At 43.5% G+C, this 26181-nt stretch overlaps 1 protein-coding gene across 6 annotated transcripts in view; it reads left to right on the forward strand.

Annotated features, from left to right (window-relative positions):
- The window catches only part of LOC146970573 (disks large-associated protein 1-like), a 199689-nt gene that overhangs the window by 154566 nt on the left and 18942 nt on the right, over positions 1–26181 (forward strand). For all 6 annotated transcript variants that reach the window (XM_085804365.1, XM_085804364.1, XM_085804366.1 and 3 more), the window contains 5 exons: positions 20498–20622; positions 22772–22897; positions 23062–23220; positions 23399–23481; positions 26119–26164. In XM_085804365.1, the coding sequence (XP_085660491.1) occupies positions 20498–20622; positions 22772–22897; positions 23062–23220; positions 23399–23481; positions 26119–26164 (539 nt within the window). The remainder of the gene's footprint in view (positions 1–20497; positions 20623–22771; positions 22898–23061; positions 23221–23398; positions 23482–26118; positions 26165–26181) is intronic.

The following is a 26181-nucleotide window of genomic DNA, read 5'->3' on the forward strand; positions in this document are numbered from 1 at the left end:
ACCACGTAATTTCTCGTTTTTCGTTCCCATGCGTTGAGTGCCAAAAACGAAATTTTTCGTTTTTTGCTTTTTTTTTAAATTATGAAAATAGACACTTTAATACACATTATATGTAAATTTGGGGACTCTACGACGAGGAGAACTGAAATAGATGACGATCAAAGTCACATGACAGCTCATGATCTGGAAGTTTTTATCATAACTCAGCTTCTGCAAACGGAGTTCTGCATGTGGATGCAGCAGCTGCTCCGCTGCTGCTCCGCTCTCACCCGCGAGGCTGCAGCAGCTGGGAGCTGAACCAGGAAGCTCTCAGCCCACTGTCCCGCCCGGTCTTCATCTGGAGCAACACCGTGTCCTCCCCAAAGTCCTCCCGCGGTAAAATCTGATGGTCTCTGGGTCAAAGCAGACCGGCACCACCGACCCGTACCACAGACGGACCGCGACCACCGGCGGGACCGGTGTTCGCGAGCCGCTGTGGCCGGCAGAGCCTCACGTTCCGCGGCGAGAGGCTGTGACACGGCACGGTGCGTCTGTGTTATTGCTGTTTAGTGGCGCCCCCCCCGCCCCCGATGGTGGTTTTGTGAATAGAACAACAATTGTTGTGTATATTTATCTTATACGAGCCCTTTGATCCAGAAATGCGAGTGTCAGAAGAGCGACAGACACAAACAGCGCAGCTTTCATAAAAGACGCTCTATCTCCTTTTCTAGAAAAAAAGGAGGGATTTTGGTGAAACCCAGCCATGTTTAGCTTGACTTTTCTCAGGAACGGAGGCACGTAGAAACAAACGGTTTGTGGCCATTTGAAGGATAAAGTTAAACCTTTCAAATGAGCTACAGTATGTGTTGGTGGCAATAATATAGAATACACTATGGCTCTAAAATAAAAAGTCAAATATGATCTAATTTGCCGGTACACTTGACTAAAACTTTGGAAAGGAGCGCGGCACTCAATGAGTTAACAGGGAAAAATCGGAGAAACCTCAGGGTGAGCAACAGAGGAGGGATCCCTCACCCAGGACGGACAGACGTGCAATAGATGTTGTTACATACAAGACAGTTTACAGTTTATGTCACAGAATGTGCAAAATATGGAAATGTTAGCAGGAGCAAGCTGTGATTAATTTGCATTTAAAGGGACAGGCACTGAAACCAGCCGTTCTGAACAGGGCTGTTTTGAGAGGATGAAAAGAGCTGTGATGTTTGATCCTTGGGGGATTTTGACCACAGCATGTCACAGACACCTGGGAACTATTTTAATTTGTGGAAAAGGGACATGATATGTCTCCTTTAAGCACCACCACCTGAGGGATTGTCTGTTGCTGTGTAAGGCCTTCTCCCCCTCACCTTCACACACACCTCTGTACCTCAGAGGTAAAAGGAGGAGAATAGAGCTGTAGGTAGCAGTTATTTTTTAGCAGGAGAGATGCTCCACAGAGTTAGCACAACGAGCTAGCAGGGTGACTAGGTGACAGGATTTACGCAGGATGTATCCAGACAACTTGAATCTCTGGATTTTCTGATCTCCTATATAAAAACAGTGCAGGATGGGTCATCTGAAAATCAATGTTGATGTAAAAATACTCCAATAATAACTTTGTGGCATGAATCTGGCAAATCTCAACAGAGAAACGAGCATTAATATGAGATAAGAGTAGTAAAGTTGGAAAAATACATTTCATTTAATTTTATTTCATGGGGGCTTTAAAGGGAGTTTATCACAGTAGCTTTAAGAAACTCAGGTAAAGAGACTAATTCATCTCACTTACTGTGAAAATGTGGATTAAAAGCAACAGATCATCCATAACACATCTACTGAACTATCAAGTGTAGAGTGGCTGTACTATTTATGTCTCAGAAAGATGAAGAAGATTCTGGTGGTCCAAGGTCGCTGTGACCTCACCGAACACATTTTTGACCCATTAGTCCAATTTTTTTTCTTTATGTGATTACTTCCACACCAATTCCAGACTGGCTCACTGCCGTGGTGGAGCCAGAACATGGCTAATGGGTAGGCCTGGAAAAATCAGGATGGGCCTGATTATTTATGGCACTAGAACCGCCATCAACAATCGACAATATGGCACTTTATATCCAACACAATCATGATCTACGAAAAAAAGCACAAGGCTTACTTCAGGCACTCACACGCAGGAGACAAGGTGATGCGTAAAAAGCCTTTAATAAATCAGGGCATGGATACAAAAGAACGCTGACCGGTTTCGACCGACACGGTCTTCTTCAGGGCGTGGATCAATCGCCCTGATCCACGCCCTGAAGAAGACCGTGTTGGTCGAAACCGGTCGGCGTTCTTATATCTATCTATCTATATATATATATATATAATGGTTTTTTTTTCTTTTCTTTTCTTTTCTTTTTTCATGAATCTCAGTGGTGGGCAGTCAATTTGGGTCGGCCTGTGCCCATCCAGGCCCACCCATAGCTCCGCCCCTGGCTCACTGTATCAAAACACCACCCACAAGCCAAATATGAGCTGAAAATCTCACAATGAAACACTATCAGTACCTGACAATAATGGTTTTTTTTGCAAACTCATACACACACCAGTTGAATCTTTCAAAGCTGCAATAACACATTAATGTCAGGGACTGTCTTTGTGAAACCAGCTCCAGGTGAAAGTGACACCAGGTGTTTTTAATGTAGCGATTAGACTGGTGTGCTGGCAGAGTGCCTTCATCAGAACTAAATGAGCACACCTGGTCTCATCATGTGATTTAAAGACGGGTTTCCTGCTCAAGTTGTCGGCTGAAGCCTCTGATTGGAAGAGAGCAGGGTGACAGCTGTGGTTAATGAGAGAGGACGAAGACAGATCAGCTGCAGAGAAGAAAGGGCCATAGAAGGTATTATAGAGAAAGAGAGAGAGAGGGAGAGAGACAGTGGCTGAGACTGAGTCAGAAGTTTCAATAGTAAAATCAACTTGAATGAGGTCAATGTGCATTAAGGAGCAGAGCAGGCTGATGAGCTGTGTAAGCCCAGATAATCACCGCCTCTCTCTGCTTCCTCACACATCCAACTTTCCCATCAGCCCTCTGTGCTCTCAGGGCACTCTTAAAATCAGCCTCTAGAACTTTATTAATATTCACATAAAGTGAAGGAGAGAAGCTGTCATGAGATCTGATGTAGTGAGCCTTTGGAGACTGGCATCGCCCATATAGCAGAAGATATTACATCATATCATGTCTGAGATTTCTACTTGTTGCCATCAAAACATGTCTCCACAATATAATTCTGCAATATTACATCTTGCACCATGAATTAGCTAAATGTTAATATTGCAAATAGCTAAAGAGCCAGCTAATACAACAATTAGGTAGGTAAAACCTGCACTAGTCAAATTTAACATGACCTGAGCTAGCACATACTGTAGTTACACCACCCTCCGCAGTCTTTAATGTTGGACTTAATCTCTTATTCTGGAACTCCTCCAGTTTTTTCCTTGTAAGGGTTACAGCATTTGCAGCACTAGTGATGTTACTTGAGCAGTACCATTTTTGACATATTTTCACATATTTCCAATGTAAAGCCTCACCTCTTGTCTGAGAAACTGTACGTAAGACCTCCAAGAGAAATTATGAAATGTTGAGGCATTGACTGTTTGTATTTGTGAAGAATCCACCAGGGAAAAACAATATTTTATCTTATTTTTCCAAATAGAATATAACATGTCTATAGATGTTCCAGGTTCATTGAAATATACTTATTAAGCACATACCGGTATGCTGATATACATTCTGGCCTCTAGAGGCTGCTCTGATAGAGAGGAGCATCAAGAAATGAACCTTTCCAGTGCTTCACAAAGCACCATCACTGCTCTGCTGCACCATTCTCCCTCCTCTTTTTCTGCTGTTCAAGCCTGGCAGAGAGTTCACAGCTGTTATCGGCTTATTAGCTGAACAATTACAATTCAAGCCATGCTAGGATGGTACCACTCAAGGAGAGGCAGGATGCATAGGGATAGATACAAGGTGCTGCTGGCTGACAATTTAGGCTGCAACCAGGTAGCTGTTACTGTTATATAATGCAGCTTTGTTGGAATATTTGTTATATGATCAGTCCACTAATGGGCCAGAAATGATAATGGTCCACAAGGAATTCTCCTGACCTTCCTGATTACCTCTCCACTACCGATACAAAAGCAGAAGCTCTGCTGTGGTTCCACCACTACTAATTGGTTTTCCAGGTTGTCAGTCTGTGTCTAGAACTTCCACAACATCTTGGCTCAGTCATTCTCAACCACCTTTGGACGTGTCCCATTTTGACCTTGGGACTTCCAGCTGTTTGTATACACTATGCCAGAAACCTGGTTGTATCCCCTGCCTAACCTCTTACACCCTGCTTGACTATTTCAAGGGTGTCTTTGCACAGTCTGCAACTGGGGTCGGCAGGTGTCTACCACACCAGGCAGGAGCACCTATTCCTGTTTTTCCATGATCAGTATCTGTGCTGTCCTTCAGTCCAGTCCGGTCTTCTCCATCCACTGGTAGGACTTTTTGATATCAGCCACTCCTTCATGTGCCAGTAAGGGTTTGCTTAAGAGTTAATGTGGGGAGTCACTGTGTGTTCACTAATGCATGCACTGTTTGAGCTGTGATAAATTTTTACTGGTGTACGATGATGGCTTCAGACTGAGGTAGTTAAACCACTGACATTGACCTGGCCTTGATGCTGGTGCTCAGTGGAGCTGGTGGCACTCTGCCAGGCTGGAGATAGATCGGATCTGAGCAGAGGAGGCCTGGAAGTAGAGCTACCACAGATGTCACTGTACAAGGTCACAGCCCACACTGAGAGACTCGTACAAGTCAGAAAGAGAAAAAGTTTAACTGCATCATGTAATATTAATGAAATCAGTTTCTCACAAAGATTAGACTGGTCTTGTATGTGAAACAATTCACTCCTCCATGTGTGGGAGTCAGGCTGAAGTTCTCACAGCTCTCATGAGGAGAGAGGATGTGTGTTATTTCTGATAGAGCTCAATTTGCTCTTTTAGCCCACTTATCTCTGCTAGCTCTGTTAGCCCAATTAGATTAACTCGGTAGCTCGTTTAGCACAGTTCCTTCTCTTAGCTGAGTTTCCTCATTTAGCTCACTTAGCTAAGCAATAGCTCTGTTAGCTCTTGCTCTGTTAGACTTGTTAGAGTGCAATTAGCTCTGGCTGCTCGTTTAGCACAGTTCCTTCTCTTAGCTCAGTTTTCCCATTTAGCTAAAAAAAGCCGATAGGGGAGACCAGGGACAGTAAAACCTTTTGCATTTTTCTCAACAAATCAGAAACCCTATAATATCCATTGTACTAAAAACCTGTGTCAAAAAGTATGAAAGTGGTTTTAACTAATATTTTCAGATTGCAAAATTCATCAAAATAAAGTGACTGCAATGTAGTTGTAACACCTGTTGCCCCTTAGAAAAGCCACTTGTGATCTTTTCGTAGTTTGGAAATCAAAATATGGTCACCCTATTTTAACGTTGGTGTAGGCTACCTATGTTCCCAATAGGGGTTGCATGACTTCAGATTTTTAAAAGTCGACTCTAATGTTATGAAAGTCGAGTCGACGTCGACTAGTCGCTGATGACGTCATTCATATTTTTCCCATCATAACTAAAATCACAGGAGGAGGTAATGCTTTGCAACAATCTGTATTCACTGACTGACAGCTCATGCACAGAAATTAGTTCACAGTACAGCAGCTTTATAAACAACAAGCTGTAAATCAGTTTGTTTTTTTTGTAACATGTGCAAAAGATAATACTGTAGCTACTGTCTGTTAAACAATTAGGGAGGAAAACGACTACAGGCCTCGTCACCATCACAGTCCTCCTCAGTCACAGTTTCACTCAGTTTTTGTTTTTCCTGGTTGGTTGTTGCTGTTGTTGGTTGTTGTTGGTGTTGTGCGCGACGTAAAGCTGTCGATATGAGCGGAGTTTTTTTTTTTTTTTAATTGCCGGCAGCCACACACTGCCCGCGGAAGCGCAGCGCCTCACAGGCGCTTGGCAGGTCTCGCAGGCAGCAGCTTCTCCTACTCTCTCCGCGCCGGTCAAACATCGACCCGTCTGTACTCGGCTTTCCACACACACAGGTCTGTCTCTAGCGCTGTATGGATGTGTGTTCTGTGTGCAGACGCAACAAATATTTATAGACGGACAAGCAAACTTATGCTGCCTTCGATTGCACTCGGAACTCGGAAAGATCCGGGTTGGAAATTCCAACTTCTGAGGTAAATGCGTTTCATTGCAACCTCGGAAAACATGGCCGGCCACAGTAAGCTGATGTCTTTCGAGCATCCAAAAGTACTGCTGGGGAAGAACATTAGCTGCTTGGGGGAGAGAGGGAAAGAGAAACGCCACTTCTGCAACATACAGTCTTGAACGCAGCAGCGAGGGGAATCCTGCATGCGTCATAGCGAGCCGTGCAGATGTAAACTCTTGCTGCAGTATATGTGGAACTAGGCTATATTCCCTTTTCCATAACTTCTCCCTTGCTTAAATGTCTAGGTTGGAAAATAAATAGCCTAAATAAATAAATACCCCTCGCGGTGTGCAACGCCATATTGCTGTGACTTAATTCCGACCGACTCGGGCTGCTTGGATGCTACCCGAGTTCCCGAGTCGGAGTTCCGACTTCAAGGGCCGTTCTATTGCATTTTTCCGATTCGGAGGTCGGATCTTTCCGAGTTCCGAGTGCAATCGAACGCAGCATTAATCATCATTTATTTTATTTTGAAAATTGACCGGATTCTCTCGCCTTTTCTGTGCCCGACTTCCTGTCTGGTACGATCTCGTTCTATCCAGCTTGATGGCGCTCGTATTGTTTTCATTCAGCGCACTCAGCTGTTGTTTCAAGCCGCTACTCTTGTACTGTCACATGATCAGCGACTAGTCGACATTAAGCTCAAAACGTCGTTGTGGAGCAGTAAAGTCGAGTAGTCGACTAGTCTGTGCAACCCCTAGTTCCCAACCATAAACCCAACCAATGGGACAATTCCACTTCTCACTCAATAGGCAAAAATTTGCAAATTCACAACTCCACTTCCAGGTAGGCTATGGGACCAAAAATTGCTGTTCCCCAGGTCCTTTTGGGGAAAAGCGGGAGACATAGGACCCTTTTTGGGTCCTATGTTCCCTGGTCACATACAAAGCGGGAAACATAGGGATGACCCCATTTTAACTCAGTTAAATCTTAGCTTCATGAGCTCAGTTAGCTCTGTTCTCTGTTAGGCCTACCTGTCAGTTCAGTTGGCTGGTTTGACCTTTGTGTATATTGTTGTTGCTCACTGTCACATTGAAGCCCAAGTGGACTGACTCTGGTGACCTCCTGGATATCATGTAAGTGGGATGTGAGTGAACATCTCCAGTCATTTCAGCACTCACCTGTGGACAGGTAACAAGCAGCCAGATAAGATGAGGCAGGACCAGAACTGCTGATAGAAAGCAGTTCTGATGGCTGACATGTAACTGGGGAGACCATGGGGCAGACCCTCAAACACACTCAGGGAAACATAACTCAGCTAGTCTGGGAACACCTTAGGATTCCCACAGAGGGATATAATAGGTGGAGAGAAAGGTCAGTGTGTTGTGAAGTGCTCAGTCTGCAGCCACCAGCTCTCCAAACATAATCGTGCAGCAGAAAATAGACTGAAGAGTCTCTGTCTGATGTCGAAGCTTTGTTGTGTGTCATTGTGTGTGAGGAAGTTGTTGCAGGGATAAAACACCAACAATAAACCCACACACAAACCATACCTGAGAGAGGGAGCTTAGACTAACTAGTTTTAGAGGCTGTGGATTCTTTTCTATTGGAGTCACATGAAGCAGGGCCCTTCCACTTCCAGCAACACCGACTCTGTCAAAGCACAGATATCATGTGATGTTGTGTGCTCCACTGATTTGACTTCTCGTCTAGGGGCCCAAAGAAGATCCACTTATACCAACAGGTTTGTTCTGAAGTTTCACGAGTGAGTGATTTAAGGGAATTTGTGACTCAGACCTGTTGTATAACTCACACACTGGTCAATTCACCTGATGTTACAGTTATTATAAAGGTAGATTTGACTCTACATAGCATAAATGTGTAAATGTAAAATATAACACACATTCCCCAAAATGGATCTGAACATACCTGTGAATGCTTTCAATTATATTCCTAATAAAAAGCATTCCAATATGTTGTTGTGAATCATTTCCTTGAAACCAAATAGCACTCATGAATTTACAGTAAGTGTCATTGCATTTTTTACACACATATCTTCACATACTGTCCTATAAAAATCCGCTTGGCTTTTATTTAGAAATGACCATTTATTCTGTCAATAGAAAATGGACCAAAGGATTTCTTTTGCCTGGTGTATGAACGGTTGTGAATGGCCTGTCTGACATGCTCAGGCTTTAAAACACACCATAATAAAATAGAGAAAGAACATACACCACTCACTCTTTGCCTGACTGAGTTGAGGTGAGGGAGGTGAAATTGTAGACTCGATGAAAGAAGCTTCTATGCAAGCTATTGTAAGCTTTTGTCTAAATGTCGAACACACTGACTGATACTGGTGTTCTGTATTAAAGTGAAGCGGCTGGTTTTCTCAGCCTTTCCTGCATTTGTTACCTGACCATGGCTGTGAGGAAAATGTCGCCTTCATAAATTAAAATAGTTTGGGATAGATTTAAGTGTGCAGACATGGAACATGGAATATTAGACTCCAAGTAAAAACATCCATTATGGCAAGTTTTATCCTGACAGACTATTTCTGTTGACTCTGATTGCCTTGATTATCTAAGTTTGATCACCTCTGCTAAAGTCTCTCTCTTCTTCAGTTTGTCTGTTTCAGTCCCAGGGAAATTCTTGCCTCAACTTTGAACTGTGGACTTTTCTATATTAAAGCACATTCATTGCACGTTCCTGCCTGGTTTGTTGCCTGCATTTGGGTCTGACCATCCTAATATGTCAAATTCTTTTAAATCTGCTTTTTATCCCCAACTTAGAATTTTCATAGTCAAATCTGATTTGTCCGATTTTGCCACAGTCGACCAATCATTGAATCAAGTTGTTTTTCCCTCATTGATTCATGATCTCATCTGCATCTTTTTCCACTGAAGAGAAAAGAGCTAAAACACCCAGTTGACATAAATCACCATGCATCACTGTCTAGGGATAATGCAGCGTTGAGTGTATGAGTTTGTGCTGTGAATTAACGAGTGTGTACGTCCCATCGTTGTGTGTGCATCATATGTGCATCAGTGCTTGTAGCTGGTTCAAGAGTCGCATGTCATAGCTCCATGGACAGCACTGTTTTTTGTGTATGTGTGTGTGCGCCATCGACAGAAAGAGAGAAAGGAGTCACTCAGTTTAATCTTGTAAATGAAACTTTTGGCCCAAATTCACTTGAAGGGAAACTACATGAAGTGAGAAGGGAGAGAGAGAGAGAGAGAGAGAGGTGAGATTGGCGGTTAAAGCAGACTTCTCCAAATCGAATCAACAGGGTCGCTCTCTCCTCGTTAACAGTTTTGAGTAAACTGAAGTGGAGCAACAGCCCAACATGGTCGTTTTAGTTGATAATGCCACCGATGAAGTCTTAAACTCAAGTGATTGACATTAAGTTGGACCAGTGACAGATTAACCTTCCTCTTGTATTAGGGTCGCCACTGATCCAATTTTAGGTTTCTAATGCATAAAAGTACCACATGAATTTGTTTGTTGCATCAAGGCTTTTTGACTTTGTCGGGAACCTCTATTTAATTTTTTTTTTTAATTCTAAAATGCTCTGGGTAAAATGATGACATTTGTGGTGTTAAAACTGAAATCATAAATGCAAAACCAACCTTTTCATAGATAAGAAAGAGAGACCAGTGGGAGGATAAATAATTGTTTTTAAGAATCAGGTCACCGACCCTAACACAACAGATGGTAGCAGAAAGCTAACAAGAGGAAGGTTAAACAGAAGTCAAGGGGTATAGTGACAAAAAAGGCGCAGGGGCCCATACTAAAAATATTAAAACCAGCATTTTCATGGATAAGGAAGCCTAACAATGTGACCAAGAGAAGAAAAACTAATTGGATGAAAAAAATGTTTTTAGTGTATTTTACATCTGATTTAACTCATTGATCTTGTTTTTCGTTCTGTTGAGTGCCAAAAACGTAATTTTACTTTTTTTGCTTTTTTTTAAATTCTGAAAATAGACACTTTAACACACATTTATGTGTAAATTTGGGGACTCTACGACGAGCAGAACTGAAATAGATGACGATCAAAAACTCATGACAGCTCACGATCTGGAAGTTTTTATCATAACTCGGCTTTTGCAAACGGAGTTCTGCATGTGGATGCAGCGCAGCTGCTCAGCTGTCACTGGCGAGACTGCAGCAGCTCGGAGCTGAAACAGGAAGCTCTCAGCCGACAGTCCCGCCCGGTCTTCATCTGGAGCAACACCGTGTCCTCCCCAGGGTCCTCCCGCGGCAAAATGTGATGGTCTCTGGGCCATAGCAGGCCGCCGGCACCGACTCGTACCACAGAAGAACCATGACCACCGGTGGGACCGGTGTTCCTGAAACTGCTTTGGCTGAGACACCATCACATTCCGCGGCGAGAGGCTGTGACACGGCACGGCTGTGTTATTGTTGTTTAGTGGCGCCCCCCACGCCCCCGATGGTGGTTTTGTGAATAGAACAACAATTGTTGTATATTTATCTCACACGAGCCCTGTCAGAAGAGCGACAGGCACAAACAGAGCACCTTTCATAAAAGAGGCTGTATCTCCTTTTCTAGAAAAAAAGCAGGGATTTTGGTGAAACCCAGGCATGTTTAGCTTGAGTTTTCTCAGGAACGGAGGCAGGTAGAAACAAACGGTTTGTGGCCATTTGAAGCAGAAAGTTTCACCTTTCAAATGAGCCACAGTATGTGTTGGTGGCAATAATATAGAATACGCTGTGGCTCTACAAAAATCGTCAAAAATGGTCTAAATTGCCTGTACACTTGACTAAAACTTTGGAAAGGAGCGCAACACTCAATGAGTTAAGACACGGATCAAAACTGACCCGAACACAAGAGATGATAGCAGAAAGCTATTATGAGGAAGGTTAAATTGAAGTCAAGGGGTATAGTGACAAAACCTTAAAACACAAGACAAAGGTTAAATCTGATGATTTGGAACAATCCCCGCCCCCCAAAAAAAGACTGAATAGAACCAGAGTTACCATCTTTTCTTTTGTTTTTCCTCACCACCTCCTTTGTCAGAACCTCACACCTACAGTTCCCACAGTGCAACTCAACCACGGTTCATTTGAAGATATGGATGCGTTACACTGGTACCAGTAGTTCTGGTCAGCTCGTTTCTCTTCTCCGGTCAGACAGTTTCCCCTCACACCACATGTCAGTAACAGCAGCTCCTATGTCAGTCGACTTCCTGGAGCAAGAGGCTAAGGATCCTGTGTGATCAGAGGCCCCAGTGAACCTTCATCTTTCTGCTGCGGCATCAGAAAGTGAGTGATAAGCTGCCCTGACCCTGTCCGGAGGCAGCGCGGTTATTCTGCTGAAACACTGGAATCAGGACGAGCCGGCGAGCTGCAGGGAGGGGAGACATGTTTCTGGTGGAGGGAGAGTGACTGAACAGAGACGGGGAGGAGGAAGAATTTAAATGAACAGGGTATAAACCTCCCTCAGTGAGGATTATCCTCATATTCCATGTTTAGCCCTGAGGTTGCCTCAGAGCCAGAGCTCAAAGTTTCCTCAGTATTAGAGGAAGAGAGATGGAGGAGGCTGTAGACAGATGTGGGCAATGACGACTCTGATTTATGTGTAGGGTTTCCAGAGATTACAGCCACCGGCACCGCACTCCTGGAAAACACTTTATATGCAGCTGATTTACAACGGCAGATTGATACTGAAGGAACGTGATGACGACTGGATTATGTTTCTACTAACATAAAAAAAAGGTGGTGCTGATAGTTTCAATATGATGTTCTAACACAGAGGTCTTCAACAGGGGGTTCGTGACCCCTAGGCATTTACAGAGGTGCTGCAGGGGGGGCATGAAACCTTTGGTTGATTATACAACTTTGTTTTTTTTGTTTCCACATTTATGCTTAGAATAAAAATGTCAATTTGAATAGCTTGTATGCATGATTATCTTATCTAAGACATTGTTGATATTGGCAGTTAACAAAGTCTGTTTATAAATGGCAGTGGCACGACCATGAATATATGAACTTGTGTATTAATTGACTAGCTGAGTGTTGAATCCAGGGTATGTTTATACATAGGCCTAGTTTAATATCATATACAATTTTATAAATATTTAAAGGGACATTGTGTAACTTCTCCTGTTATCTATTCACGAAAATCGATTATTTAGTTCAAAAGTATGTTATTCATTAATCAGTAGTCAGCCCCATCAACAAACTGAAGTGTTCCTGTAAGCTCTGAATTTGCCGTTCATATCATTCATATCTACATGGAGCGGGTAAGCTCGGCGCTGGCTGCCATGTCGTGTCGCCATGTTTTTACGTTCAGTGGCAGCGTGACGGTAGGAAACCACGGAGACACCGGAGCTGTCGGCTCAGGAGGTGGAGGAATGGAGTGTTACACTGATGCTGCATTCACGTGCAGTCGGGCAGACGGCCGTCGGTAACAAACCAGATGTCATTTTAGTCACAGAAGTCGAGAGAAAGCCGGTAAAACGTGGGTCAGGTAAACAATACGACATTGCCATGACAACATATTGTCACGTGTATTGTTTTGCCTTGTGCTGACGGACCACTTGTTTACATAGAGGCTTGTTTATGCCGTTACGTGCAGCGGCTGTCGTCCGTCAGCCATCTGCCCAATTTCACGTGAATGCAGCATGAAAAATACAATAGGGTTGCTTGCGATATACAACCGCAACACTAGATGGGAGTAATTCCTACACAATGCACCCAGTGTTTCCCATTAATTAACGGGTCTGTGGCGGCCCGCCACAGTCTCGTTTGGGCCTGCCACAGTCTCTCTTTTTTCCCAATTTTTTTTTTTTTCTTTTCACGTGTGTCTACGTGCGGTGCGCCAGCACGCAAGAGAGGCGGCAGTTTGAGAGGCTGACTGGCAGAGATGAGAGCTGGTGAAACGCTAGCATGGTTATTTAAAACACCATCTCTGATCTCTGCCTGCACATAGATACACAGACAAGGGCGCAGGCTAAATGCGCTACATCGCGCTAATTGCTCAGCTGCAGCGCTATATCGCCCCCCCCCCCCCATGGTCTCCTGAAATCCTGTGGGAAACACACACTGTGCACCTTTAAAATAGGGGGTCCCTGCTTTATCTCTCCATCAGTTTGGGGGTCCTTGGCCTGTGTTCTAACATGTTTATTGTTGCAGTAGAGGCTCCACTCATGGTGGCTCCATCTTTATTAAATTGGTTCATGTTTGTGATGGTTCAGCTCCTGGGTCAGGTTCAGGATCCTGGTCTGGTTCCATACAGAAGGAGCTCACAATTTGTTTACTAAAGTCTCTTACCCCGTTCACACCTGGCATTAACGTGAGTTTTCAGTGATGGGAAAACACACGTGAATGTTTTCAATCAGATAGTGCTTGACCACATGAAAGTACAGGTGTAAACGCACCCAAGACACATTGAGGACGGATTGTGATCCGATCAGCCAGACCCCCTCCGAAGAGGATAATGGAACGTTACCAGACAGAGTTGTTTTAGAGGTAAATGCAGAGACTGCTTGCCGAAAAACTGCCCCCGACGGGAACGTGTATCAGCAGTTTTGCATGAATTTACCTCAAAAACAACTCTGTCTCGTAACGTTCCGTTATTATCTCATAGCGTGGTGAATGTGCAGGTCACAACTTGTCCACCAGAGCGTTTTGGAGTTTTTGGATTGTGTATTTGATGAGTTTGATGAGGGAAACCAAGAAATCCCATGAGCCTCCGTAGCGTAGCTCTGTGCAGCTCACGGCTCTGCTCCGCCGTTCTAAAAACAGCTTGCACCGACAATTAAATGTAACAGACCTACTCCTAATGGGCTCTTTGCACAGCTCCACTACTTCCTGAACTTAATGCTGCTCCTTTGTTTCCTGTCTTACATTATTGGACAAACTGATTAATCCAGGTGTGTCTGAGTAGTCACAATGGTCAGACACACCTGGATTAATCAGGTTGTCCAATAATGTAAGATAGGAAATAAAGGAGCAGCATTAAATTCAGGAGGTAGTGGAGCCCATAGGGATTATGGCAATGGGCCAATTTGCCAAAATGTTGAACTATCCCTTTAAAAAGTCAAAAGTCAATGGCACGATGATTATAATCACAGGTCTCATAGCTCTATCAGACTATTAGGAAAAGTTACAAACCTGAACCAAAGAGCTGAACCACACATGGTCTGGATGTGAACCTGGTCTGAGGTGTCACAGTTCTGATGTTCTACACCTGCAACCATAACCCACTTTGCAACATCAGTACAACACCGGTAAAGAGATTATACTGTATAATAAAAATCTAGGAGGCGGGGCTGACTACATGGTCTGATGTCACCATCAGCGCATCTCTGCCACATGATTAATTTCTGTCCATGAAATTGTCTCTTCCACATCTAAATGTGCGCCTTCAAACACGCTACTCTGTCCGCTCAGTGGGTTCGTCTTCAGGTTGATGTGATCTGCATCAGAATACATTGTTAAACTGCCACATGTGTTTATATTAAAGGAGCAGGCTGAGGGGGCAGCTACTGTCGGAACAGTTCCTCCATTCTCTGTGAAAACTCTGAGGAACGACTGCGACAAAGCACAACCAATCACCAGAGTTAATAACAGCATGACCCTCGGAGAACAGGACTGATGATGCTGAATGCTGTTATTGTAGCTGTATAAGATTACAGCTCTGAAAGCACCTGAGACCACTTTATTGTTGTTGATGTTTTACTGGTTGAAGATCTGAAGAAAAGTTCAGTCCTGGACTATCTGCAACTTCTTACATTATGTTCTGTTTTAGTGAATAGAGTGAATAGAATAGAGATCAGTTGAAATCATCCCATTGTCAGTTTCTTTTTTGAAGAAGAATGATCAAGCATCTTTAATCAGATCTGTTTCTGAGGACAAGAAGCTTTGAGTGACTCAGCTTCTTCAGTTATTGCTGTTTTACACCCTGAGGTGACACTTGGTGATTCTGTTTCTGTCTGTTTATGGAAAAGTTCAGCTCTTTCAGACAATTGCTTATTTGTGTCTATCCAAGAGTCAGATGGTTGGATGGAGATGATGTTTGTGTGTTCAGCACGGAGCCCGAGCATTGACGTTGTTAGCGACCCCATTCTGACATCACAAATTTCTGCCGACCCCGTGATCAAGATCAGATATTTGTATATGCTGCATTTTATTTGAAAGTATAGAATACAGTTGTTTAAGATTAGGTGTGGTGTTTTAAATAATAATTTAAAAAAGAATAGCAGCCTAATTGGTTAAAAACTTTTTAGCAATTACTAGACATTTCAGGCGACCCCATTTGAATTCCAGGCGACCCCACGTGGGGTCCCGACCCCAAGGTTGAAAAACGCTGGCTCACACATACACTTGGGCTGTGAAACATTAGAGAGACTGACACATGTTTGAATGGTTGTGCTATTGCAGTGATCCTCACTATTTTTTTTCACAAGAGCCACATTGGCAGTGCAAAATCAAGGGGAGAGCCACTTTTGCGACAACATACTAAGTCACCTTTGCAAATGTGCATTTCTACATATAAATTGGACATCCCACAAAAAAGAAATAACACAGCCAATACATTATCATTTAAGACCATATTTACCTTAATACTGGGATGAGCGGAAGTTGGGCATGCATGTCCTTGACTTTCTTAATGTGTATTTGTAGTTTGTTGTTGCAATCACAGTGAGGGTTTGTTAGGGTTCATGCCATGCAGAACAAATAAAAATTTGTCTGTCCACTTGTCTTGAAATTTTCTGTGCTCATCTTGTATGCTTCCTATATTACACCTGCTGTTTGCCTGCTCGTCCCCTCTCTGGTGTCTTCGTGCTGATTTTTGTTTGCTGCTTCCTCAGACTCATTTTCCACACCCACTCCACTATTCGTTACAACACTGTGTGTCTGTCCGTCTGGTTTTTGAGCTGGTTTCTGTTCCTTTTCTTGTTAAAAACGGTCCATGACGCTGGAGGAGCTAGCGGAGCTAACGTAGCCTAGCTGCCTGCAAACTTGCGCTGCAGTCAAGTGTTGTAAACAATGCCACATGGATTGCGGGCTGCGTTGCCAGGTTTGACAGTGCCCCCTTTAGCGATCACCATTAAGGCTTAAAATACTTCCTTTCACCTTCATTATTTGGGTGAAGGCAGGGAGAAGTATAATTCGGATGTTTGCGTTTTTGTAGTCCAGTGTTGTATGTTTATGTAGCACATCTAAAAAAATGTATTGGCTGTGTTACCACATAGGAAGCTACCATGTGAGCCACCAATGGGCTCTTTGCACAACTCCAATACTTCCTGAACTTAGTGCTGCTCCTTCATTTCCTGTCTTACATTATTGGACAATCTGATTAATCCAGGTGTGTCTGACCATTGTGACTACTCAGACACACCTGGATTAATCAGGTTGTCCAATAATGTAAGACAGGAAACAAAGGAGCAGCATTAAGTCCAGGAAGTAGAGGAGCTGTGCAAAGAGCCCATTATAGCTTGACGAGCCGCATGTGGCTCGCGAGCCGCGCAATGAGTAACACTGTGCTAATGCAACCACACTGTCTTTACACTGATACACTTTTTCGTGTTATCTATTGGTCCTCTGTCTTTTTGGACTTTTTATGTTAATTTGTTGTATTGTTTTGGGGACTACGGATGTAATTTAGCACATGTGCTAAATCCGGTGTATTTACTGTGGGTACTCTAGCACTCACTGTCCATTAATATGCATTGTCCCGACCAAATAAACAAATAAGGTTTCAAGTTTATTTAGCCTCGCCTCCCTCATCACCAGAAGTTGATGGGATTGGTTCCGTTTGTGATGTATGAAATGGTTTGGATCTGTTCCATGAGGTTGTCATGGTGTCGACTGATCATTGATATGACGACATCTTTTATTACATAAAAGCGTCATGTAGAAGTTAGATTTTCGGAGGAGGGATCTTAAATCTCTACACAGTGAAATGACAGTATGTGTCTAACAGTGTGTCCCTTTGTCCTTCAGCACTAGTTTCTGGCTCTAACTATTGGTTTGTGTTTGTCGCTATAAATGCACAATGATACCAAACTTGACATACTTCATGAAGCTGCACACGGTGTGTACTGTATACACAGATGTTTGCAGGGGTTCCTCAGCCTCACTGGGACCTGCCTGGTTTTACATAAAGTTAGTAAAAAGAAAAGTTCCATTGTAACTCCCACTGAAACCAAAAATAGATTATTTTTTCACATGGATCACACAGTCTGACACTGAATCAGACTTCTCCCTCCACACACACAACATCCTGGCTAGCCTTTGACAACAGCTTTCCTTTTTTACCCACAAGGAAATAGACGTGAGCAAGTTCCTGCTGCAGTGAGTCCACATGTCCCACGATGCATCGGCAACAAAGCTACCAGAGACACAGACAGACATGGCTCATCGTCTCTGTCATCTGCATCCACTGTACCAGTCAGCCGCTGAGGACAGAGACACGTCAGTGGATGTTGCTGAATCTTTTCTTTAATAGACAAAGTAACCGCATTGAAACAGGACGATTTAAAGTTCCACTTCCTGTCTAGAGTTCTTATAATTTCTGTTTTCTTTTAATGGTGGCAGTTTAACACATGTCAAACCAAACAGTGTTAGGCCGAACTACTGCATAATCCAGGGGACGACACTGCTTCACAGTTTACGACAGCCTCCAACCTCTCAGAAGCCATAGCTCTTTTAAATGCAGGAGTGTTTATTGTGCTTCATCAGGCTGAGATTATGTAACATTATGAAATATAGAATATGGCTTTTCCTGCAACGTCAATGTCCACAACATTTGGTGTAATAGAGTAAGAATAGTCTACACTCTGAGAGGCGTCAAGGAGTTTTCTTAATTCTAGGCCTCCCTCACACATATTATACAATGTCTTACTGTGAAGCGTCTATTGTGACTGATGGTGACCATCTGGAGACTATTTTATCGCCTGTTGCCATGGCAATCAAAGCCTTATAGATAAGGATGTAGAGAAGAAGTATAACTTAGAGAAATATGCCCCAGTCCAGTTTCAGAGAGAGATGATGTTCAACAACTTTAGCCTGTTAGCATGCTAACAGCAACAACTCCAAAACGTTCTGTTGGATTGTGTATTTGATGAGTTTGATGAGGGAAACCAAGAAATCCCATTCGTTCTAAAAATAGCTTGCGCCGACAATTAAAGGTAACAAACCTACTGCTATAGGGATTATGGTAATGGGCCGATTTACCAAAATGTTGAACTATCCCTTTAATGTGTTATTTTAGAGCCCTGGTTGTTTAGGTTGTAAACTGAAAGGTTTACAGAAAGTCATAGAATCAGGAGGTTATTATGGTTCATCCTGAGGGAAGATGAGCGTGTGCAAACAACAAATCCATCCAGAGAGATCTGAGCCCGGATCAGAAAGGATGACTCACCATCATCTTGTCACTGAAGCAACATCTCTGACATGTCTGACAGTCTTCAGAGTGCTTCTGTAGAGAGATTGCTTCTTCCTGGTGATCCCTGGAGGTCAAGGTACTCCAACATGTGGTCTCCTCTGCAGTGACTGTGTGTGAGACGGAGCTGTGTTACTTTGTCACTACAGTACGTGTCTGTGTGTAGCTCCTGTAGCTGCCCTCCTCCCTGCAGAGCATCCGCAGCTAGCTGCATATCTAACAAGCTGGTGTACTGTAGCTCTCCCTCAGGCTTCATCTTATTTATGAACACATGAGCATGAATAAATGTCATTTCACGTCTATATTTAGATTTTTTCGTAGCCACCGGCTAAGTGCGTAGCATGGCTGCAGATTGTCAAACAATGCGGTTATGGATAAGGGGAAAATGGCTGTTCCACCACAGCATGGGATGAATGAAAGAAAGGGGTGGATGTTCCGTAGGTGGTGTGCATGCTCAGTGACAGCTCCACCGGTGACGCGGCTTTCAAAGCAATGGTAATCCAACAAGGCTTTCACTCATCCACTCTACACAGGGGATTACAGTTGAATTGAAGCAGGGTAATTATCATGAATTTAACTTTCCCTCCTCTCTAATCTCCTCCACTCTGATGTGAAAACTGAGAGCCAATTAAAGGAAATTGAATTCATACAGCTTCAGGAATCAAATTAAAACCTGGAGCTGGCAGGAGGGAAGGGCACATCCTTTGACTTATTATTATTGTCTTATTGGTTGAACGCTGTTGAAGAGTTGGTCAGTTTAGGCCTTGTCCATACAGAAACTGAGCTTTCCCTAAACATGTTAGTTCGCAAAAGGTTCTCCATAAACACAGTGTTGTTTCAAGACATGTCTGCTGGCACACAAAACCACTGAAAACCATTCTAAACACTGTAGTACATATACCAGGCCTGTATGTGGCGCTGTAACATAGAGTGACGTCTAGCATTGTTGCTCAGGTTACAGGCTAGCAGTGTTTTAAAACAAATTAGTTCAGTTCATAGTTCATCATTCAACAGGGCCGTTTACAGGAACCTTTACGGGGCCGAACATAGTCCCTGTCTGGGGGTAGGTACTCAGATTGGCCTTGAAAAAGTCCCAGTGGGGCTTGAGATTTACTCTGTGCTGATTGGTCAGACTCAAAGCAGGATGTTGACGCTAAGAGAAAGTGGAAGCATGCCTTTTGTTTTTGTTTTTTTGATGACACTATGGTGTTTGGTGTTGCCAGATTCTGTGGTTTTTCAGCTACATATCAAGCCCTGGATTTCGCCTGGAAGGCTCTATGGAAATCTGACACACTCTTGAATGAAGTCATACTGTCAGAGAGCGCCGTTCACAAACGGCAGAATGAATGCGTTCACAATAACGTTCATCAAGCGGAAATACAGTATGTTCAGTTCACGTTTGCCCAAAATATGAACAAGTTCACGAGCGATCGTTCATTGACCCCGTTCAGGACCAACACTGCAGGCTAGAGAGGTGGGGCTGTGACATCATCATTCCACAAAAGATGTGTTGTAGGCTGGGAAACAGTGTCTTTGGAATGTTAATTTGACCAGGAATTCTTCCACTTTGTTCTTTGTACACAATACAATACACAATTCAATACAATTCACAAAACTACAATACATTCTACTCACACTTCTCCTCCCTTATTCTGCTACTCACACATAATACTCAGAATCCAAATAAACAGGCATTTGTTCAAGAAAACACCCAATGGACACCTACGTCATTCACATGTAGGATCCATCAGGCAATCGAATCGAATCAATTGTGTGACTTCTTTCCCTTATAACTCAAACACTATAACATGGAGAGTGACTGTGACTCTTGTTCCTACAGTATGACGCTATAACACACCTTTTTTCTTTTTTCTCTGATTCTTTGTAGTTTCATCTTGCATCACCACTTACAAGAAAACCCCTCCGCCGGTGCCGCCCCGGACCTCCACCTGCTCCACGGCCTCCAAGCCCTACATCTCCATCACAGCCCAGAGCAGCACAGAGTCTGCACAGGTACTGATGCTGTTGTCTGTTGGCCTTTTAGTGTGGTAATAGAACATCACAGCCTCTATCCAGTGGGGTCCAGGGGGAGCCCTGTGGTACCAACCCCTGTAGTTCACGCCTTGATGTTACACTCTCAAGAAATTATAGTCAATGTGTGCGAACCAACCAGTTTTCGGTGTATAGCATCAGTTTTTACACATTCAGCAGCCTCATTGGCTACAGCTGAAATGAACATAGATAAAGAAGATAGCAGCCAAGAAATAAGATATGATGAGATAAATGAATTGGATTTACGTGTAGACGGTTTAGATGTCCAAACTGAATGAAAATGCTGCATATATACTGTACACCTAAGTCAGAATAAACTGGCACAAAGAGGGGTAGAATATTTCTTCTCCCAAACTGATCAAAAGTCAAATTATATCATGTAAAAGTGTGTTCACACCGGACCTTTTATTTTTGTCGCTGTCGCTCGTATCGCTCCGAAAAAAACGCTCCGTCGCTCAGCTGCATTCGCTCGTCAATTTGGCACAGAGCCACAGACTCGCATTTTCGCTTTGATGACGTCATGCCCACTGCCATGTGTCTCTGTTTACACCAGCACCACCGGGATTACGGCAGCCAATCAGCGCTGAGCGCCGAGCGACTGACGGCCGGAGAGTTGGGATTTCTCATCTCGAGCGACAGAGCGAAAAAACGCTCCGTCGCTGTCGCTCCGAGCCCCAGCGTTTTTTCGCCTGGGCGATTAAACGCTCAATCGCTCGTTTGCATTCACTTAACATGTAAACTCGTCGCTCGTTCGAAAAACAAAAGGTCCGGTGTGAACGCAGCTTAACCGCTGAAACAGAATGTTGTCTGGCTGCGTTTTTTCTGCTCATGCTCCGGCTCAACATACAACTACTGTGCTACTTAGTCGATAGATCTCCATCTTTGGTCGGTCACATGAAGTTTTGATCAATCTGTCCTTGAGCTCTCAACGGGCCTGAACATTAAAACCTGACCCAGCCTGACATGCAGGTGTTGAAGCTCGGACTCAACACAGGCCGACTCATTAGCATTAAAGGAGACATATTATGCCACAAATTAAAATAGTTCCCAGGTGTCTTAAAGACATGTCTGTAGCTGCGTTTCCATCAGCGTATTGAGATGCGCATCTAGATGTATCGCATCAGAAAATTATGATGGAAACGCCGTAATTCGCAGGGTCATAGTTCCTCCTCGGTAAAAACGAAACTTATCAACCAGCGCATCCAGCATTTCTCATTAATAGGCGGCCCCGGTTCGAATCCCGCGTCGAGTGGCCCTGTCCTGCGTGTCATTCCCCCCTCTCTGCCTCCCATTTCCTGTCTGTCTCTCAACTCTCCTGTCCATTAAAGGCGAAAAAGCCCCCAAAAGATATACTTAAAAACGGCAATCAATATCCGCTGCATGTCCCTCCCTCGCTTCCTATTTTTACCATAAACACGTAATCATGTGGAACTGCACAAAAAATCTTGTTTATTGAAACGTCATCTTCCTCTCATCTCATTGCCCTGTGTGTTAGATAAGATTGTGTTTGATGTAACACACTGTAGCTACTGTAGATGAGTCAACAATTAAAAATGCCAAATGAAGCCGTTGACATCCTGAGGTGATAAGGAGCCTGCAAATTACAGATTCTTTTGTCAATTCTCACATTTTGGGGGCCGGAAGGCAAGACAAACATACTGTATGTTAAAGAGCCTTCAAAAAGTGATATTTCCATAATATGTTCCCTTTAATTCTCGGCCCGAATCCAGCCCCCAAAAATGAGACGAGTCATTTCATTTTGGCCCAAACCAGTGCACCTGGTTGGACTGATTGGGCCGGCCTGACTTTTTGAGAACTCTCTGCGCATGTCACATGGCTGTGAAACGTCCATTCTGAATAAATGCAGACTCACATGTAAACACCAGATCAGAATAGATCATGTCACATGTTCACAGTGGATATTAAATCTTCATTTGGAATGATTTGAATCAGAATGAAAAAAAAGTCTGTATGTAAACCTGGCTACTGTTTCAAACCAGTATCATATGACACCTGTATCAGTCATGCCTGCTACATTTCCCTTTGTTTTCATCCTGAATTGATTTCATATGTAACAGCTCATTGTTCCATGTTTTCTGAAACCGACCAGGATGCCTACATGGAGGAGGAGGGACCCAGGGGTGATATGACTATCCAATCAGGGCTCAGTAACTCCACAGAAAGCATTGACAGCATGAAGGCTTTGACGGCGGCTATAGAGGCTGCCAATGCACAGGTCAGTGCGTTTTATTGTTTAATAATGCAGCGTTGTTATTGTGCAAATGAACATTTGCTTTGTACTGGAAACAAGTTGGAACTTTCATTATTTATTGTTTATAACTTTCAAAAATCGTGTACTCACACTGTGCTTCACGTCTTGCTCTCTTTGTTCCTGTGCAGGTCCACGGACCAGCCAGTCAGCATGTCAGTAACAGCACCATGACAGTCAGCACCCCCGCCCCCTCAATCCTGAGCAGGGGGCCGGTTGTGGAAGACCACCGGGACGAATACAGAAAAGAAGCACTCAGGAAGGGCAAATGTCTCTCCATAGGCATCCAGGTATTTATGATGATGAGCAGGCGTGGAGGAGTAGACAGAAGTCTGGCTTTGTCGAACGCAGGATGGAGAACCACTACATCTTTGTTTCTGCATAGTTAAAAAATACTAACAAAACACAAAACCTGGCATTTTCATGAATTTATTATTAGTCGTGATTATTAGAGTCTGTCCCCTGCAGGTGGACGGACCGGAGGAGGTTCCAGATCCAGAGGACCCATCCAAGTTCACATCTGTGGGGGTGCAAGTGGAGGACGAAAGAGGGTGAGGAACAAGTCTGAATAATCCTTTTGACTTCTGTTGTGTATCTGATCATTTGCAGTAAATGTGAACAAGGCTAGACAGTCTATTTCCAAGGAAATGGTTATATTTTTAAGGGGACATATTATGGAAATATCACTTTCTGAAGGCTCATTTTTTGGAGGGGCTTGGTTCGGGCTGAGAATTAAAGGTGACATTATACATATTATGGCTCTTTAACATATATTTGAGTGTTTGTCTTGAACTTAGGATCCCCAAAATGTGAGAATTGACAAAAATTTTCAGGCTCCCTTTTAAAATCTATGTGGTTTTATGAGCTGTTCCCTCAGTTGTCTAGCAATTATGTAATTAGTTTTCAAATTTGCATAACCCCACCCCTACCTGGTACCAGTAGAAGGGGCGGGGCAAGCAGTGGTTCATTTGCATTTAACGGGATGGGCACTTCAACCAGCTGTTCTCAAAAGAGCTGTTTTGAGTGGATGTAAAGAGCTGTGATGTTTGATTCTTGGGGTATTTTGACAGAAGCATGTCACAGACATGTCCTTAAAACACCTGGGAACTATTTTAATTTGTGGAAAAGGGACATGATATGTCTCCTTTAAGTCTGTAATAATCGTCCCGTGTCCATATTCATTGTGGTCATCATTTAAGTGAGGGGACAGTCACAGGAGGGGCTAACTTCTCTATTTCTATGAAATGACGACAGTAGTCGGTCCTAAATACGTAGCTGCTGAGATGTTGTATTATTACACCTTTTATTACAAACAACAGACCATCACCATCATCTGTGCCATAATGTGATCAGCTGCAGTGAGAACTTGCAAAACAGAACCGTTAAAGGCAGTTTGCTAGAAATCACATACACTGTGTTTTTCACGTACTGATATATTCAGTCACTGAAGTTACATATGGCGTGTTTTCCTTCAGACACTGCTTTGAGCAGTTTTGGAGATCTAGCTGAGTCATTTCCGACTGTCGTGTAATTATTTCTCTCTCTGGTCTCAAACAAACACCCACACACTCATCTGCCAAGGTTATTCTCTGCTATAAATTCTAATAAATGCTGCTGAGTGTTGCAGGCAAAGTGAGGCAGCCCAGACGTCCCTCTCCTCGTCCTCCACCTCCAAACAGCCGATAACATTCCCAAGGCTCAGTGGGGGTGTATGAGATTCACTGACTCCCTAGTGTGCTCTAGGTTTAACTGCAGGGTCTCTCATTTGGGCAACAGTGTGAAGCACATTGGACCTGTTTGCTGAGATTCACAGCCTGAAGACACCAAGTCAACACTCTCCTCTGTATGAATCCTTGAATGAGCCCCACATCCACTGAAAACATGTTTGACTATCAGCTTAGAAGTTACGCAACACACGATCAGGTATAACATGTGGTCCACGGACAGGTGAAGTGAATAACACTTCATCATGGCATCTGTTAGTGGGTGGGATATATTAGGCAGCAGGTGAACATGTTGTCCTCAAAGTTGATGTGTTAGAAGCAGGAAAAATGGACATGTGTGTCAGGTTTAGCAGATTACTGGACTCAAAATGCAGGGTCAGGTAGATGAATGAAAGATCTTGACTTTAAAGAGCAACTATGTAAGTCCAGTTGCTTTTGTTTTGCTAACCCTCGTCCCGGCCATGTGCATTTGTTTACAAGGACGCAGGCGAGAAAGCTATCAATAGAGTGGTACATAACGTTATATATCACATTTCTGCAGTCTTATCTGCCATAAACAAGAGACTCTGGGTTACAGGGGGCGTTTGTGTGGCGGTGCCGCAGAGACTAGAGCTGGGACACCGGGTCGGAGGCTCTGATCTTGCAAAGTTGGTTTTCGGCCAAGAGACACTAGGTAGAAGGCAGAGAGCCTCCATTCTCTAGAGTGTTTTGGAGTTGTTGGATTGTGTATTTGATGAGGTTGATGAGGGAAACCAAGAAATCCCATTAGCCTCCGTAGCATAGCTCTGAGCTTGGCTCTGCTCTGCCGTTCTAAAAATAGCTTACACCGACAATTTAAGGTAACGAACCTACTGCTATGACTATAGGGATTATGGCAATAGGCCAATTTGCCAAAATGTTAAACTATCCCTTTAATGTCCCTGACAGGGTTTATAGTCGTATTCGGCAACTTGTTAGCAACCGCCTTTTTCACAACATGTAAAAGCTTCAAAATTCACAAGTAGGGTATTTACTGACGTGTTTTATGTCGTAGAACAAAATCTGAAACTCACTTAAGTTTTTGTTAACCACAGACCTAATTTGGGGTATTTTACTAAAATCCCATTCAAAAAACGTATTGACCTTTAGACAAGGGAACCGGAAGTGCTAAAAGCACTAACAGAGTTCCGGGTTTACTGGCAGACTCTACCCAACCCAAAGCCAAGTTGTGCCCAACAGAAAATTCATCATGGATGAATAATTGAGGGTCTGTAAACTGCTCCAGCTCTGGTCCCTGATGTGAAAGCTGTTTATCAGAAGCTGTTGTTCCTAACAACACAGGGCCCAGAGTCACAGGTACACACAAAGCTCTCATTGATATCAGTGGTTACCATGGTCACTGGGAAGTATCATCAGCAGTAATCAGAATGTGATCATAATTGTTTGGTATTTTAGTACTTACAGTGTGTTTTCCCTGGTGGTCAGGTATCGGCGGTTCCAGCGCTCCAACAGTGTGACAGCAGCTGTACAGGTAAGTCTCTACTACTG

This window comes from Trachurus japonicus, chromosome 17 (assembly GCF_045865225.1).
Source record: "Trachurus japonicus isolate A0001 chromosome 17, Traja_1.0".
Classification (NCBI taxonomy): domain Eukaryota; kingdom Metazoa; phylum Chordata; class Actinopteri; order Carangiformes; family Carangidae; genus Trachurus; species Trachurus japonicus.